At 51.0% G+C, this 16,212-nt stretch overlaps 1 protein-coding gene across 5 annotated transcripts in view; it reads left to right on the top strand.

Moving 5' to 3' along the window:
- The window catches only part of WWP2 (WW domain containing E3 ubiquitin protein ligase 2), a 1,426,252-nt gene that overhangs the window by 1,369,585 nt on the left and 40,455 nt on the right, over window positions 1–16,212 (top strand). For all 5 annotated transcript variants that reach the window (XM_069635514.1, XM_069635513.1, XM_069635516.1 and 2 more), the window contains one exon: window positions 11,183–11,303. In XM_069635514.1, the coding sequence (XP_069491615.1) occupies window positions 11,183–11,303 (121 nt within the window). The remainder of the gene's footprint in view (window positions 1–11,182; window positions 11,304–16,212) is intronic.

Genomic DNA, 16,212 nt, shown 5'->3' with positions numbered 1-16,212 from the left:
AGGGTACCGCCTACCGGTACCTTCCTCTCCTCTCCTCCCCTCCACTCCCACAGATTGGGACAGCAACTCTCAGTGAGGATTGGGCTTCTATTCCAGGATTTTCGCCATACAAAAGAACCATCAGGCTGGCCTGAGAGTTGTGTTGGATCTCTCAACCTCTCCCGCCTCTTCATAAATTCAAGATGGTTACGCCAGCACGCATTGTGGAGACACTGGAAAAGGGAGGCTGAATGTGCTCCCTGGATCTAAAGGACGCTTATCTACACGTCCCGATTTGGCACTCGCATCACTCCTTTCTACGCTTCAGGAACATGGGCTGCCATTTCCATTACAAGGTGCTATCCTTTGGCTTCAACTCAGCCCCCAGGGTATTTACCAGGCTCATGAACGCAGTGGCAACCCTCCTCAGGACCAGGGCCACCACGTCTACCCGTACCTGGATGACTGGCTTATCAGGGTGGGATCTCCGGCGGTGGTTCTCTACACCTCCACTGCACTTATAACCACACTCCACGACCTGGGGTTTATGATCAACCTCAAGAAGTCTCAACTGCAGCCTACCCAGAGTCTGACCTTCCTGGGCCTCATCTGGGACACAAGCTCCAAGAGAGTCTTCCCCTCGCAGAACAAGATCACAGCCATCCAGAGGGCCACTACTCACTTCCTTACCCAAGCAGTGACCTCGTCCTGGTGGGACCAACACTTATTGGGTATCATGGCAGCGGTCCTACTGGTCGTACCCCACACAAGACTCAAGATGAGGAGATTACAGCTGCACTTCACAACCTCATGGAATCAGGAGAAGGGCTCCGAAGCGTAGCCGGTCAGCATTCCTCCTTCTCTCCACTCGGACCTCAGATGGTGGTCCAGGGACTGCAACCTGTGCAGGGGCAAGCCCTTCCGGCAGCCCGCCCCAAGGTCACCATCACCACCAAGTCCTCCCTGGAAGGCTGTTGGGGCCACTATGGACAACCACAGTGTCTGTGGAGTCTGGACCCAGCAGGAATCTCATATCAAATGGCTGGACCTGAATGCCATCTGGCTAGCTCTCAAAGGTTTCCTTCCGCTTATTGCTGGCAAGATCGTCCTCATACAGACCAACAATTCCACCAGCATGTACTATGTCAACAAGCAGGGGGGTACCATGTCCCCTCCACTATGCAGACTAGCCATCAGCATGTGGGAATGGGAATTGGAGAACAACATCTACCTCAGGGCCATCCACCCTCTGGGGGAGTCCAACCTGGAGGCGGACAGGCTCAGCATACTGAGAGCAGACAATTACGAGTGGCAATTGAACGATCTGGTGCTGCTCGAGGTCTTCAACAAGTGGGGCATCCTCAGGTGGATCTCTTTGCTTCCTGGTACAACAAGAAGTGCCAGCAGTTTGCGTCCTGACAGGGGCAGGGCCCCGGCTCCCTGGGCGACGCATTCCAGATACATTGGAACAGCAAGACAGCGTTTGCATTCCCCCCCACACCACTGGTCCACAGGTTGATCTGCAAGACAAATGAATCTCTTCACCTCAGCATCATTCTGATAGCTCCATAGTGGCCGGTGAGACCGTGGTTCTCTGAACTTCTCAGCCTATCAAACAGGCCACCCATTCACCTGCCGATGGGCCCAGCTCATCTTCTGGCGCAGCAGGGGGGCAGGGTCATACACCTAATTAGCCCTTGCAGCGTGGTTCCTGAGCAGGTCACGCTGAAACACTTGAGCCTGTCATAGGCTAACCTAGAAATCATTCAGGGCGCTAGGAGCAACGCTGCTAGGATCCAGTACAAGAGTAGATGGACTAGGTTCTGTCATTGGGCGGACTTTAAAGAGATCGACCACCTTACGTGCACTTTGGATGATGTACTCTCGTTTTCGGCACACCTTGCTCACTCAGGCGTGCAGGTGGACACGTGCCGTACCTATCTGGCAGCCATACGAGCTTACAGAAATTTAGAGGAAGAGAGGTCTTCTTCTCTTCCAACCCAGTGGTCAAGCGACATTTGGCGGGCCTCACCAGGCTCTACCCGCCCATCAAAAAACCACACCCTGTGTGGGAACTCAATGTTGTGTTGAGCGCATTGGCGCACAATCCGTGTGAGCCAAGGGCGTCCGCGGACATCAGGCTGGTCACCATTAAGAAAGCTCTGTTGGTGGGCCTCACCTTGGCTCGCAGAGTCAGCAAGATCCAGGCACTGGTGACATCAGAACCCTATACTACCTTTCACAAGGACAAGGTGGTGCTGAGGACACACCGTGCATTCCTACCCAAGGTAACCACTGCTTTCCATCTAAACAAGGAGATTGTCTTACCTAGGTCTTTCGCCGACCCTAAGGACAAGGCTCATCGGGTCTTGCACTGTCTGGATGTCAGATGCACTCTGAAATTCTATCTGGACAGGACCAAGGACTTCCGCAAGTCAGACGCCCTGTTTGCCACCTTCAGGGGGATCAAGGCCCGGTTATCAGGCTTGCAAGGTCTCTACAGCAAGGTGAATGGTCTCGGCCATCAAGGAGGCCTATGAGGGGCAGCACAAGCCACTTCCAGCTAACATGCATGCACACGCTGTCCTGTGGCAAGTCATTAGCAGGGCGGCCACCTGGGCCACCCCTTCAGCTTTCTGTAAGCACTACTGTATGGACAACGCCTCTAAGTTAGACGCGGCTTTCGGACAGGCGGTTCTAAGGAATCTGTTTTCTTAAGGAAGGCTCCTCTCCACCCTGGGGCTACATTCAGTTGTAATCGCCCATACAGTATGGAGGAAAGGGGACGGGACGTAAGAGTAATTAATAGTTACTCACTGTCGTGACTAATGTACTCTTAGTCCATAGTCCCCTTTCCTTCATACGTCCCACCATCCTCCCCCCTAATAAGAGTGGTGTCATTAGGCAATGTTAAATATTGTTGACGCGTCAATGGGGGACTGAGTAGTGGCGCCGGTGGGCAGAGTCAGGCGAGCGCATACCCCCTTGGCCGCGCCCCAGCGCGCCTCTAGATTTAAAGGGGAAGAAGGTTTTTTCTGGTGAAAAAGGTTCTGTCTCCCGTCCCTAGCGAGGGACGCACATACAGTATGAAGGAAAGGGGACTATGGACTAAAAGTACTTGACATTTCCGAATGAACCAAACTGAAAAATGAGCATTCGAGGGGATTGGGTCCTCCGACGTATTCCATATCTATGACAGGTAATCACCACAGCTGTGCTGCTTCGGAAACTTTTTCCCGCGTCTGCGTCCTGCGTCGATGACGTCGATGCGCCGTCGCCGAGGACCTCCTCCGACGTCATCCGATGTGATAAGTAGGACACAGAAAGCCCGTAGCCTCAGTTCTGTTTTTTCCGCGAATGTGTTGCTTCGTGAATCTCGGTTACGCCTCGACTCTTTGGAGTTCTGTTCTTCTCGGTTCTTCGAACCTGTTCGTTTTTGTGAGAAAATCCTTCGTAAGAAGATGTCTTCTACTTCGTCTTCGACCCCGCGTCCGGGCTTCAAGAAGTGCGGGGAGTGTGGGTCCAAGATGTCGGTGACGGATTCGCACGACGCCTGCCTCTGGTGCCTCGGGGAGGCCCACGACACGGATGACTGTATCGACTGCCAGTCGCTCACGTCCAAAGCCTTACGGGAACGTAAGAAGAAGTTGTCGGTAGGTCGGGTGCCCAAGCCCCGGAAGTCGAAGTCTGCGGGGCTTTCGACGGATGATTCGAGAGGTGACTCTCCGTGTCGTCGTCGGAAGTCTCGTGGGTCTCCTTCTAGGAGTCGGTCTCGCCACTCCTCGGCCTCTTCGAGGCATTCTCGGAAGCGCCGACAGCGGTCGTCTTCCAGGTCCTCTTCTGAGGACTCTGCCCGGCACATCGCTTACCCCTCCAGCCGTGCGACACCGGAGGAATGGGCTTCCTTCGGGAAGAAAATGCTGGCGTTTCTCGAGTCGCAGGGTACTAAACCGTCCGCACCCCCGAGTGGGGTCGGCCGTGAGAGGTCGAGAGACACCGCTCGCAAGAGTGGTCGGCACGAGTCACGGGAGAGGTCCCGTTCGGACAAGGGGACTCGTTCTCGACGTACTCATTCCAGGTCCCGGTCCTCGACGCGTTTGACACCGTGTGCACCTGTGATGTCTTCGAGGAAGACATCAACGCCTGAGGCGTCGAGGGCGTCGACAGGCTTTCTCGAGGCTCCGGCTCCGAGGAAGTTGTCGAAGCCGTCGACGCTCAGATCGTCGAAGGGCACGCTCGGAGCTCCGGCTTCGAGGGCTGTGTCAATGCTGGCGGCGCTGCATCTGACGTCGACGCCGATGCCTGTTCTCTCGACACCGGCGCCGATTCACTCGCCGCCCTCGACGCCTTTCGAAGCCGGGGTGTCGGAGGTACCCCGTGGCACGGGGGAACCCCCTAGAAAGGCTCTGGTTAAGAGAAAGCACTCTCGGGTGCCTTCTTTTCACCACCTGGAATATATTTCGGAGGTGGATGAGGATTCTGATGGCCTGGTTCCTAGTCAGGTTCCAGATGAGATGGTCTCGGGCCATAGCCAATTTGACGATTTGAAGCAGTCACTGCATGATGCCAGTGGACTGGACACCTCTCCGGAGGTGAAGTTTTGTAGGCCTGAGCCTGGTTCTCATGCCGATTCCTCGTACCGGCGCCTTATGGCTAGGGTCTCCGAGTACTTGGGATGGTCTGCTCCCCCGGGGGAGTTTGTGCAGGATGATCTCACGGACATCCTTGATGTTGGTCCCCCAACTGACCCGGTACTGCCGTTTCATATGGCTCTACAGAGAAGGGTGGCGGCAGCTTGGACTGCTCCGGAGAGTCTCCCGGCGGTGGGCAGGTCCTTGTCGCGAAAATACCGTCCAGCCAGTAGCGACCCCTTCTACTTGACCAGGCACCCCACTCCGGAGAGTTTGGTGGTGCAGGCGGCCACGGCCCTGGCAAAGCAGGCGTTGTACCCTACCATCCCTCCTGATAGGGACGACAAACATTTTGATGGCTGGGCAAAGAAAGTGTTTTCTTCGGGGGGTATGGCGCTTCAGGCAGCTAACTCCATATGTGCCTTGTCTCGTTTCACACACACTCTGTGGAACTGTGTCACGTTAGCGGCTGAACATATTCCCGAAGGGGACGAACAGGATGGTTTCCTTGCTATGGTCCAGGATGGTAAGGATGCCATGTGTGAGTCCGTTCAGTCGGGTTTGGACATGGCTGAATGCGTCAGCAGGTCCATGGCGGCGAGCACCGTGATACGCAGGTTTGCGTGGTTGCGGAAGTCGGGGTTTGCTCCTGATGTGCAGTCCCGGCTCCTCAACATGCCCTTTGACGGTAAACACCTTTTTGGCAGCAAGGCTGACGAGAGCCTTGAGAGGTTGCAGACCTCAAAAGCTGCAGCGAAGTCGTTGGGCGCTGCAGTTCGCCAACCTCCGCTTTTTCGTCCTACGGGACAGCAATGGAGGGGTGGTTCCTTTCGCTATTACTCGTCCCTCAGTAAAGCGAGAGGAGCTAGCAGTCAGAGGCCAACGCAGTGGTACCAGAAGTGGACGACAGGGTACCCGTGGTGCCAAGGTCGCTCGGGCAGTTGCCTCTTTGCCGTCAGGTAACGCCGCAGCTGCTACCACTCAGTCATGAGGCCATGTCCCATGGTTCGCCGGTTGGGGGAAGGCTGGCGCAGCATCTTGTAGAGTGGCGTGCCATTACTTCAGATGTGTGGGTTCTGGAGATCATAACCCACGGCTACTGTCTTCCCTTTCGGCAGAGGCCTCATGACAATCCACCAGGGAACCTCTCTTTGAAGAGTCCGGATCCGCTCCTTGCGCAGGAAATTCAAGCCCTGCTGGAGAAAGGCGCCATAGAACTGGTGCCTGTAGCGGAGAGGAACAAGGGATGGTATTCCCCTTATTTTTTGATTTCGAAGAAAGATGGGGGATTGAGACCCATCATGGACTTGTGCGGTTTGAACAAACTCCTCAGGAAGGACAAGTTCAAGATGGTTACTCTCTCTCAAGTCCTCCAGGCCCTTCAGCTTCAGGACTGGTTGGTGTCTCTCGACCTCAAGGATGCTTACTTCCATGTGCCGATCCATTCCAAGCACAAGAAGTACCTGAGGTTCGCGGTTGGCGACTCGCACTTTCAGTTTCGGGTCCTGCCGTTCGGATTGACCTCCGCCCCAAGGGTTTTCACCAAGCTCATGGTGGTGGTGGCAGCGCATCTCAGGCAAGGGGGGATTCACGTCTACCCCTACCTGGACGATTGGTTGATCAGGGGGAGCTCTCCCGAGCAAGTCGTGGATCATCTGTCCGTCACCTGCCACTCCCTTCACAGGCTGGGCTTCTCCCTCAATTTAAAGAAGTCCCATTTGACGCCAACACAGCGGCTCCAGTACATCGGAGCAGTGCTCGACACTTCCCTGGGGCAGTGTTTTCCTCCCCAGGTGAGGGCTCTTCACATTCAGCATATGGTGCACAAGTTTCAGCATGCCCAGACGCTCCCAGCGTTCGAGTTCTTGAGGTTGCTCGGCCTCATGGCATCCTGCATTCTTCTGGTGCCAGAGGCTCGCCTGTGGATGAGATCTTTACAGTGGGCACTCAAGATGCAATGGTCGCAGTTCTCGGCAGGATGTCGGACCCGGTTCAGGTGCCGCCCTCGGTCGCCCAGGACCTTCTGTGGTGGGCCGTCGAAGGCAACTTGATGAAGGGGGCTCTGTTTTGGCTTCCCTGGCCACAGGTGACGATCGTGATGGATGCATCCCTCACGGGATGGGGAGCTCATGCCAACGAGCTGACAGTCAGCGGTCGTTGGTCTTCGTCGGAGTCCAGACTCCATATCAATCTGTTGGAGCTGAGGGCCGTCAGGCTAGCCCTGAAGGCTTTTCTGCTGACTGTGCGAGGAAAGAATGTCCTGATCCTGACGGACAACACAGTGGCCATGCACTACCTCAACAAAAAGGGGGGGGGGGGGCAGGGTCACTTCCTCTGTGCAGGGAGGCGATGCAGCTCGAGTTCTGGGCCATCCAGCAGGAAGTTTCGATCTCGACAGTTCATCTGGCCGGAGACGAAAACGTGACGGCGGACGCTCTGAGCAGGCAGAGCACGATCTCTCACGAGTGGGAGTTGGCTCAGGAGAGTCTCCTGGAGATCTTCGCCCTTTGGGGGACCCCTCAAGTGGATCTCTTCGCCTCCAGTGTAAACCGGAAGTGCGAGAGGTTCTGCTCGTGGGAATTTCCTCCAAAAGGAGCCTTAGGAGACCCGTTCGTGGTGGAGTGGTCATTCCCACTGCTGTACGCGTTTCCTCCAGTCCCCGTCATCCCGCAAGTGCTGCGGAGGTTACGGAAGTTCGGTTCCTGGATGATCCTCATTGCTCCGGCGTGGGCTCGGAGGACGTGGTACCCAGACCTTCTCGACTTGTCCATCTGTCCTCCACGTCGTCTTCCCTACCGAGACGATCTGCTCTCACGGGAGGGGGGTCAGGTTCTCCATCCAGAGGTCAGATCCCTCAACCTTCTCGCTTGGATTCTGAAAGGTTGAGGTATAAGGATTGGGACCTCCCTGAAGACGTGATGGAGGTGTTGCTCTCGGCCCGACGGCCAGCAACAAAGTCTCTGTACCGTTGCCGTTGACGTAAGTTCTGCGACTGGTGCAGAGTTCAGAATGTGGATCCTTTTGCATGTGACATCCCCATGGTTCTGTCCTTTTTACTTTCTTCGGCCCACCGGGGCTTGCAAGTGGGTACCATTAAAGGTTACCTGGCGGTGCTGTCCATCTTTAAGCGCTCGTCTGAAGAGTTTTCCTACTTTAAGATCCCTTTAATTTCACAGTTTCTTAAAGGGCTCACTAATGTGTTCCCTCCGTCACCTTTCCTGGTGCCCGGTTGGGATTTAAACCTTGTTCTTAAGTTTCTTATGGGTGCTCCGTTTGAGCCTTTACATTCTTGCCCTTTGAGGCTGTTAACTCTGAAAACTGTGTTTTTAGTTGTGGTTTCTTCCGCTCGCAGAGTGAGTGAGTTACAGGCACTTTCAGTTAAGCCACCCTTCACTGTATTTCACAAGGACAGGGTTGTCCTTAGAGTCTGTCCTTCTTTTCTTCTGCAGGTAGTGACGGAATTTCATTTGGCCCAGAAGGTTGTTCTTCCGGCATTCTATCCTCCGCATCCTGGTAAGGAAGAGGAGAGGCTCCATAGGCTTGATCCTAGGAGAGCTTTAAGCTTTTATGTTTCACGCATGTCCCGGGTCAGAGTGGACGATCAACTCTTTATTGGTTACGCTGGAAAGCGTTTGGGACAAGCTGTGACGAAACAGACTTTGTCTCGCTGGATTATTTTGGCCATCTCGGAGTGTTACCGCTTGGCGGGTAAGGACCCACCGGCTGGCTTGCGGGCCCATTCTACCAGGGGTATGGCTGCATCTACTGCCCTGCAGAGGGGTGTTCCTATTCGCAACATCTGTGATGCAGCCACCTGGGCTTCAGTACATACATTTGTACGTCACTATTCCCTCGATTCCATCCGAGGACAGGATCTGGCCTTTGGCAAGGCGGTCCTTTGCTCTGCTATTTGATTGGCAATTCTAAATTTTGATTCTAAATTCTTTCCCTCCTCCTTGCTCTGGTACTGCTTTGGGAGTCTGTCATAGATATGGAATACGTCGGAGGACTCAATCCCCTCGAAGAACAAGTTACTTTCTTACCTGGTAACGTTCTTTCGATGGGATGGTCCGACGACGTATTCCATATCGCTCCCTCCCTACCTTCCCCACTGCAGAATTTCTTTTGCGATTGCAGCTTAAGTTCCGCAAGGCTTTGTGTCTGACTGGCAGTAGACTAATGTCTCATGTTCTGGGGGGAAAAAACTACAACTGAGGCTACGGGCGTCGTGCGTCCTACTTATCACATCGGATGACGTCGGACGTCGGAGGAGGTCCTCGACGACGGCGCATCAACGTCATCGACGCAGGCGCTGAAAAAAGTTTCCGAAGCAGCACAGCTGTGGTGATTACCTGTCATAGGTATGGAATACGTCGTCGGACCATCCCATTGAAAGAACGTTACCAGGTAAGTAAGTAACTTGTTCTACTAGGCCTGATGGCGTTTCTCCTAGTGCAAGTGCATAGAGTGTTAAAGTTGCGACCAAGCTAAGGAGGGGGGAAGTGGGGATGATGGGGGTACAGGACGGACTAACTTACTAGTCCTAGTACATTTAGATCATGCATGCAAACAGAAGGAGGTGCGAGGAAGAGGGGGAGGTGGGGAACAAACGCGTCCAGTCCAACAGGGCCCTGGGTTAAGTGCAGAGAGATTGCCTTGCTCATGAAGCGTAAGCTGAAGTGCAGTAATGCTGAGCATAGTGCAGTGGCCTGGAGGCAAGTGCAGAAGACTGGTGGGGGGGTCTGGGACCTGTAAGGCTCTGGAGGTGAGACCAGGCAACAGTCAGCAAAAACTGAACAGTTGGGGGGAGGGGAAGGAGGAAGTAGAGTGGAGAGAAAAGAACAGAGGTTAGCAGGGGAGAAGGAGAAAGGAGGAGGAAGAGAAGAGGAAGGTCTTGAGGAGTTTCCGGAACTTAAGGTGCTCTGGCTCAAGACAGAGAGGGAGGCACCTGCAGAGGATAAAGATCTGCCCCCAAATTTCTGTTTGTGAAAGAGGCTCACCGCAGAGTTGGGGGAGGACGAGCAGAGGACTCTAAAGAGCGACTATTTAGGAAGAGTGTTGTAGACAGTGGACTAATGCATCCACTACAGGGGGCCTGTATTTGACCTCATAGTCACAGGTTCGAATCCCGGCAGGTCCGCTCAGCCTTTCATCCTTCCGAGGTCGTTAAATTGAGTACCATTAAGTTCGGTAACCATAAACATCTGTTATAGGCGAGAAGATGCCCCTTCGGGGGTGAAGGAGCACTTCACAAATACACCTGTTATGTTTCATAATCCTACAGGCCTCAAAGTAAAATTGTTAATAGTTAAGTATGGCACCACAAATTACTCCAATTTTTTACATGTCTAAAAATTAGCCCAGAGGTGAAATCATTGGGGTTCTCTTTGACTCCCTACTCCTCTCTACTTTATACATACTTTGAAAATAGGACCCAGACCAATGTTTCAGAAACACATAGTAAACCAAATTCCCTCCTCTTCACTAAACAAGTGTTATGGGCCTACATGGATGTCAACTGACTATTAAAAAGTGTGGTTAAAATGCAGGCACTGGATGATTAGCTGACAAACCACTGAGACAATTTTGCACCATTGGCCACAATTTTTATACCATTTATTGGTCTAACTGAAAAAGAATGCCGAGACGGAAAAATACATTAGCTTTCGAAGTCCCATGGACGACTTCATCAGATGGTAGTCACAGAATTAAGTCACAAAGCAAAACACCAACTTATTTGGCGAACAACATGATTTCCCTCAGCAAATTATTCCCGACTGGTGTCAACATTCTTAATCTAACTTCCCGTCTCTGAACACGAGCTAACCCACTCATGGCCTCTGAAGATCTCGTTCCTGCATCAGAAACAGTAGCTCGTCACATGTGTGTAAAAAGGGTCACATGCGTGTAAAAAGGGCCACATGCTGGCCTTCAGTTGGCCACTAACAACTAAATTCGTTATACAGGCCCTAGCATTACCTTCTCCCACAAAACGGCGGGTACTACACCAACTGGCTATAATGGCCGCTAGCATCATTACCGATTTGTTGTACATTTAACTGTGCTTCAGAGAAAGTTACTGTGGTTTCATGTACATTTTGTTTCCGGGCCAAGAATCTCCTATGTAAAGCATCCAGAATGTACCCACACAGTGCACAGTTGTATCTAAAACTCAAATGCAAAAAAGAAAAATAAGAGAGCAACTGTATTGTATTTAAAGCAAGCTCTAACGAATCTACACATTCTGATTCCCACCCAGATTATCTATTTAAGTGATTTACCTTATTCCCATTTATTGGTAAAACAGAAAAAAAAAAACAATACCCTGTCCCCCTGCAAGCACCATCTCTAGTGAACTAGTGTCTATCCTCTCACACATTCTGACCCTCTTAGTGTTGCTAATAGTCCTTTATTCTTGTATGTGTGTGCCAATCTTTGATCACTATTGTTTGAGTCAGCGCCACCAGTCATTGAGATACGTTGGGAGTCTGGGTATAAGTCTCTCATGACTTCAGATGGAGAATCAGGTTGCTTATTTCTCTTTTTTATGTTTTTGATTTCTTGGCGATTAGGCTCCTTACCGATTGGAGGTTTACCCGAGGAGTAGAGGAGCAGACGAAGGCGTTCTTGGATGGGTTTAATGAGGTAGCACCTCTGGAGTGGCTGCGCTACTTTGATGAAAAGGAGTTGGAGGTAAGAAGGGGGCACTGAGTTTATTTTAAACATGGGTGCAGAAGCAGAGGCAAGTGGTATTCCAATGCACCAAGTGAGAACTAATGGAATTAGATTGTTGCAGATCCATAACTTGAGTCCTGTAATCCACTGTCTCTCTCCAGGTTTACCCTTAATAGTCATTCCTTCTAATTGCATCAACATTAGTGTACCCCATTACTGTATCCTCTTGATGTATAGCGCTGTCTTGCCACCCAGCTAGGTTTGTCCCAGCGCAGTACATTACATTAAATCAAGTTTGAAAGTGTGCCAGATGCTTTAAACCAGAAATACCACTGAGGGTGCTTTGCAGCCTAATACTGGTCTAGTCCTGCGTTCTCGCTTTAGCAGACTAGCACTGGTTGAAAGGCCAAGTTGCAGTGAACCCCTAACATAAGGTCTGTATATACACCCAAATACGATTTGGATGGCTCCTCAGGGACTAGGCATGAATCCTTCGCTGGGAGAAATCCTCCTGAGGTCCTGCAGGCTCCCACAGCGCTGTTGGTTCTTGCCTGTTTGACACTTCGCTCAGAGCAGCTATCCCGCAGAGCCTTGCCTGGGATCCACTTTGGGCATATGTTAATACCACCATTGCAACTAATGGCAGTGATGGCGCACCACGCTGCCATACCACTACACCCATGACTATACTGTAAATGATTCCACTTTCCATAGTTCCCTTTTCTGCCAAACTTTGCCAACAACTTAGATTGAAAAAGTGCAAGGGTCTCCATGTTGCTTCCAAATGAATGCAGTAGAACTCCCTCCTCCTCCCCCCACACCTCTTCAAATAGACTCGGAAGGTTCTCATTCTTGCTTCTTTGCCATTCTGTAGAAAGACAAGGGAGGGTTCCTGATTTTATTGGACCTATCTGATTTCAACAGCTATCTTCCAGCGGAAAGGTTCAAGATGTGTTGGCTCTTTGCGGTGGATTTATTGCAATCCTTCTTTTCTTGCACATTTCCATTTTGCCAACTGTCTTTTAATGTCTGAGGTTGTGACCTTTTTTAAAAAAAAAAAAGGTGGTGATGACTGAAAGGTTTGGAATACATCCTAACCTCTGGCATTGCTCTGGGCAAACCCCTAGACCATCAATCTTCAGCCTGCCAATCCATTACAGAAGGGGAAAGACCATTTGCAAATTCGACTTGGTCCTACCTCAAAAGGGCGAGGTCAGCCCAAATTGCTAGGTCACATCCCTTCTGCATTAGACCTCCAGCATCCACAGACATGCTTCGGCCTCATTGGGCATTATCAGTGACAGTAGCTTGGGTCTCTAGGCCAAGCAGGCTCGGGACCTACGCCTGGGGTCCCCACAAATGCTCAACGTTGACTGCATACTCTGTTTTATGGATTTGGTGCTCAGTATCCTAGGAAGGCTTACAGATCTTATCCGCTCAACTGGAGGTCAGTCTCCCATATTATGAGTGAGTGAGAGCGATGGACTGAATTCCAAATGGTTAAGCTAGATATGGTCCTAATGATGCAGAAAACTCCAATTTTGGACATAGATGTAGTAATACAGCTGGGGCTCAATTTTGCAGGCCTGCATTCATGAGAAGCTAATTCTAGTGGACAAACTTTGTTTGAAAAGTTAAAGTTCACCACTGTCAGAGCGGATCTCTGGTTCTTGAGGACTGTTTATGTGGTGCTGTGGGTGAACAGGATGACGGGAGGCACACTGAAGAGTGTGCTGATGTACAGGAAAGGGCAACTGTTGCAAGTTCAGTAATGTGCGGATGTGCTGTTCGTAATCAGTATTATCCCTGTATCAGGCAGAATCAGATGGTGTCTTGCAGTTACAGTTGAGGAAGATGGCAGTGGTTTCTTCTGAGTCCCAGCAAAACCTGTATCGTTCTTTGTTGTTCTGTAATGATAGGTGTTGGGCTCTATCTGCAGATCTAGGCAGTAGTCTCGACCATCATTATCCTGGGCTTTATTTTTAATACATGTAGGTCAGGATAATAAACCCTCCCCCTCTCAACCTACATTTGGGGGGGGGGGGTCCCCCTCCAAACATCCTGGTTTTCCTCAGCCTCAGGCTGGCCTACAGATCCTTCTCCACCTCCTACCTACCTCCCTCCTATGTGTGTTTTCCTGCCAGAATTGTTATTCTTAATGTGTTGCTTTGCTGGTAACATGTACCTGAAAATGCAATTGAAGATTTAGGTATGAAAAATGACGCTCACCCCATCTGTACAGCACACAAGCCTCCTGGTGCTGCTCTTTGTGACTGATTTGAAAAGTGATGAGCAGCAATGCCTCACGTCTAACAAGGACCCTTTAAAGCTTTCAACCCAGCTGTTTCCACCAGTTTTGGGGAAGGGAGCACTGATCAACTGGTCACTCTGGTCTCTTGAAAATGTTGTTATCTGCAGACAGAGCTTCACCATGAGATGGGTACTGGCAGTTTGCCAATAAAAAGGCTTCCTTGTAATTTTCTTCTCGTGCTTTGGTTCTTGTCCCACGATTTGAGAAAGTCATCAAGCAGACTCTCCGGTTCAATAGGAATATTGGGAGAAGGCTGCAAACTAAACTTCCAATCAGGAAGGTGCATTCATTCAAACATTTGGCTGCCTCCCATTTAGTGGTGGTTGCCACATTCACTTTCCCGGCCAACACTCGAGATCTAAATTTTGCTCATTAGTCCCAGACATCATTCATGTTTGAGGGGAGATCTGGTCTTGGCTTCTCATGCCCGTACCATTCTCAGGCAGAATCCATTACGGTCACTGAGTGGTCCGCTCTAGGAAGGTCTCCCCCAAACAGGTCTGCCCCTGTTCTTCCAGAACCATTAAGGCCAACATTGTCTCGCTCTTGCCCCTGCACTTGCTGATTTCTGCAATAGCTCTTTTGCTACTGGATCTTTCCCCTCTTCCCTCAAGCAATCTCTTGTGCGCCCCCTCCAAAAAAAAACTTCTGCAGACTCATCTTGTCCAGCTAACTACTGCCCCCCCTCAATTACCCCGTTCCTTGGGAAACTCTTGGAGAAGCGGGTCTTCCCCCAAATGACCCAGCACACTGAGCTTGTTGATTGCCTACATAACCATCAATCTGGATTCCGAGCATCCAGAGGCACGGAAACTGCTCTTCTGAACACCAGTGAAGAACTGCTCGCATCTCTTGACTCTAACTCTCCAGCTGTTCTCATTCTACTTGATCTCTCTTCTGCATTCGACACAGTCAACCACTCCATCCTCATAAAACGGCTCCGCAATGCCCTAGGTATCTCAGAGCAGGCAATTAACTGGCTGACCTCCTTCCTCAATGGCTGTCCCTCCATGGTTATCCTGGGGTCTTTCTCCTCTCCCACCTCTATCTCCACTTGTGGTGTCCGCCAGGGCTCCACACTTTCTCCCTGGCTCTTTAACATCTATCCTGCTCTGCTTGCACACCTAATTTCCACCTTGTCCCCCTTACTTCTGGTGGTATGCAGATTACACACAACTCTTCTTCAAACTTCCCTCTGATCCTCTCCTTACCTCCTCCATCATTTCTGACTGCTTCTTTGCCACCCAGCCCTGGTGTGCCTCCAATGATCTCTGCCTCAATGCCAGCAAGACTGAGATTGTTCCCATTGTTTGCTACAGGCTGCATTTGAATTCAGGGTCGAGAATCAGACAAGATTACTATGGGCTACCTGTGCCATGGCTGCTTGACATGTATCCTTTAACCATAATGGCTTTAAAAAAACGTAGACAATCTGAAAGTAAAATCAGTCATTTTAACTAAGTCACAGATGCTACAGTGCCACCTAATAGCCATCAATGGAAGAGCAATGCATTGTGGCTATGCAAAATAGCACAAATGCAAGCATTTTGCTCCTAACAATTATTTGTCTTATAGGTCAGTGCAATTTTGTACATAGCTAAAGCCAATAATTTTATTTTCACCTAATAATATGAAAAAGAAAATACATAGTAAATGTTCTAATAGATTCCTTCTGCCCACTGATTCCTCGTTTATGATATTCTATCCCCAGCGGAGCTGATCTTCTGCAACCTTTCAGCCACCAGGGGGGAACATCACAGCTCTGCCTTGTCTCCGCATGACACCTCTACGTGCCCTGCCCCGGGTGTGGCTTCATGGATCATATATATTGAGGCACCGTACCCCGTGACCTTTTTTCTGCACACTATATTCACTACGGGAAAAATGCTGCTTCTTTCTAAACAAATTTCCAACGTCATGCCCAACCCCGTTAAGGCCTTAGACTTCAAGCCCTGTGCAGTTTGCGGCGACAGATGCCGGTATCTGACCGCCACAGGATATGTTTACATTGCCTCTCGGAGGGTCACAACAATCAGGCCTGCGGATCTCGCCAATCCATGCACCCTAAGGCCATTTCGGGATTGTGCGGCAAAACCTTTTGCCTATTTCCACAAGGATAAAGGTGAAACAAAGTGATCTCGATTGAGATCAGAGGGCCCAGAGCATCGAACAGAAGATGATGGGTCTTCGGTCTGCAAAGAGAAGATGACGAAGAAACACTGCACAAGGTCCGACTCGCCAAGCAGTTCCTCTATGCACAACTCTAGAGTCACTGCTTGAAAGACTCCCTGTAGCCGGCACAGCAAGTACTGTTTGTGACCCAGTCCTCCACACAGTAAGAGTGGGAGGCCTTTATGCTGACGATGCTTGACATCTTCGCCAAGGACTCGTAGGCGATGCCCTCAGCCCCGGCACTGGTGGCAACTTCAGCCCCATCAGGGCCCGCCCTGCCTAAAAAAGCCAGCAGTGACCCCTTTGGAGACCATGACTGCATGCCCATGTGCCCCGTACAGATTCCTATTGGCGAAAACCTGTCCCAGTGCCGTCAAGCTCTACATTTGGGTGTCAAGACCTCGGTGCTGGCACCAGCCACTGCTTCGGATTCTTAGGCACTTA

The sequence above is a fragment of the Ambystoma mexicanum genome, chromosome 1q, assembly GCF_040938575.1.
Source record: "Ambystoma mexicanum isolate Mex_15411 chromosome 1q, UKY_AmexF1_1, whole genome shotgun sequence".
Taxonomy (NCBI): Eukaryota; Metazoa; Chordata; class Amphibia; order Caudata; family Ambystomatidae; genus Ambystoma; species Ambystoma mexicanum.
Note: the sequence above shows the minus strand (reverse complement) of the source record. Positions and strands in the feature narration are given on the sequence as shown.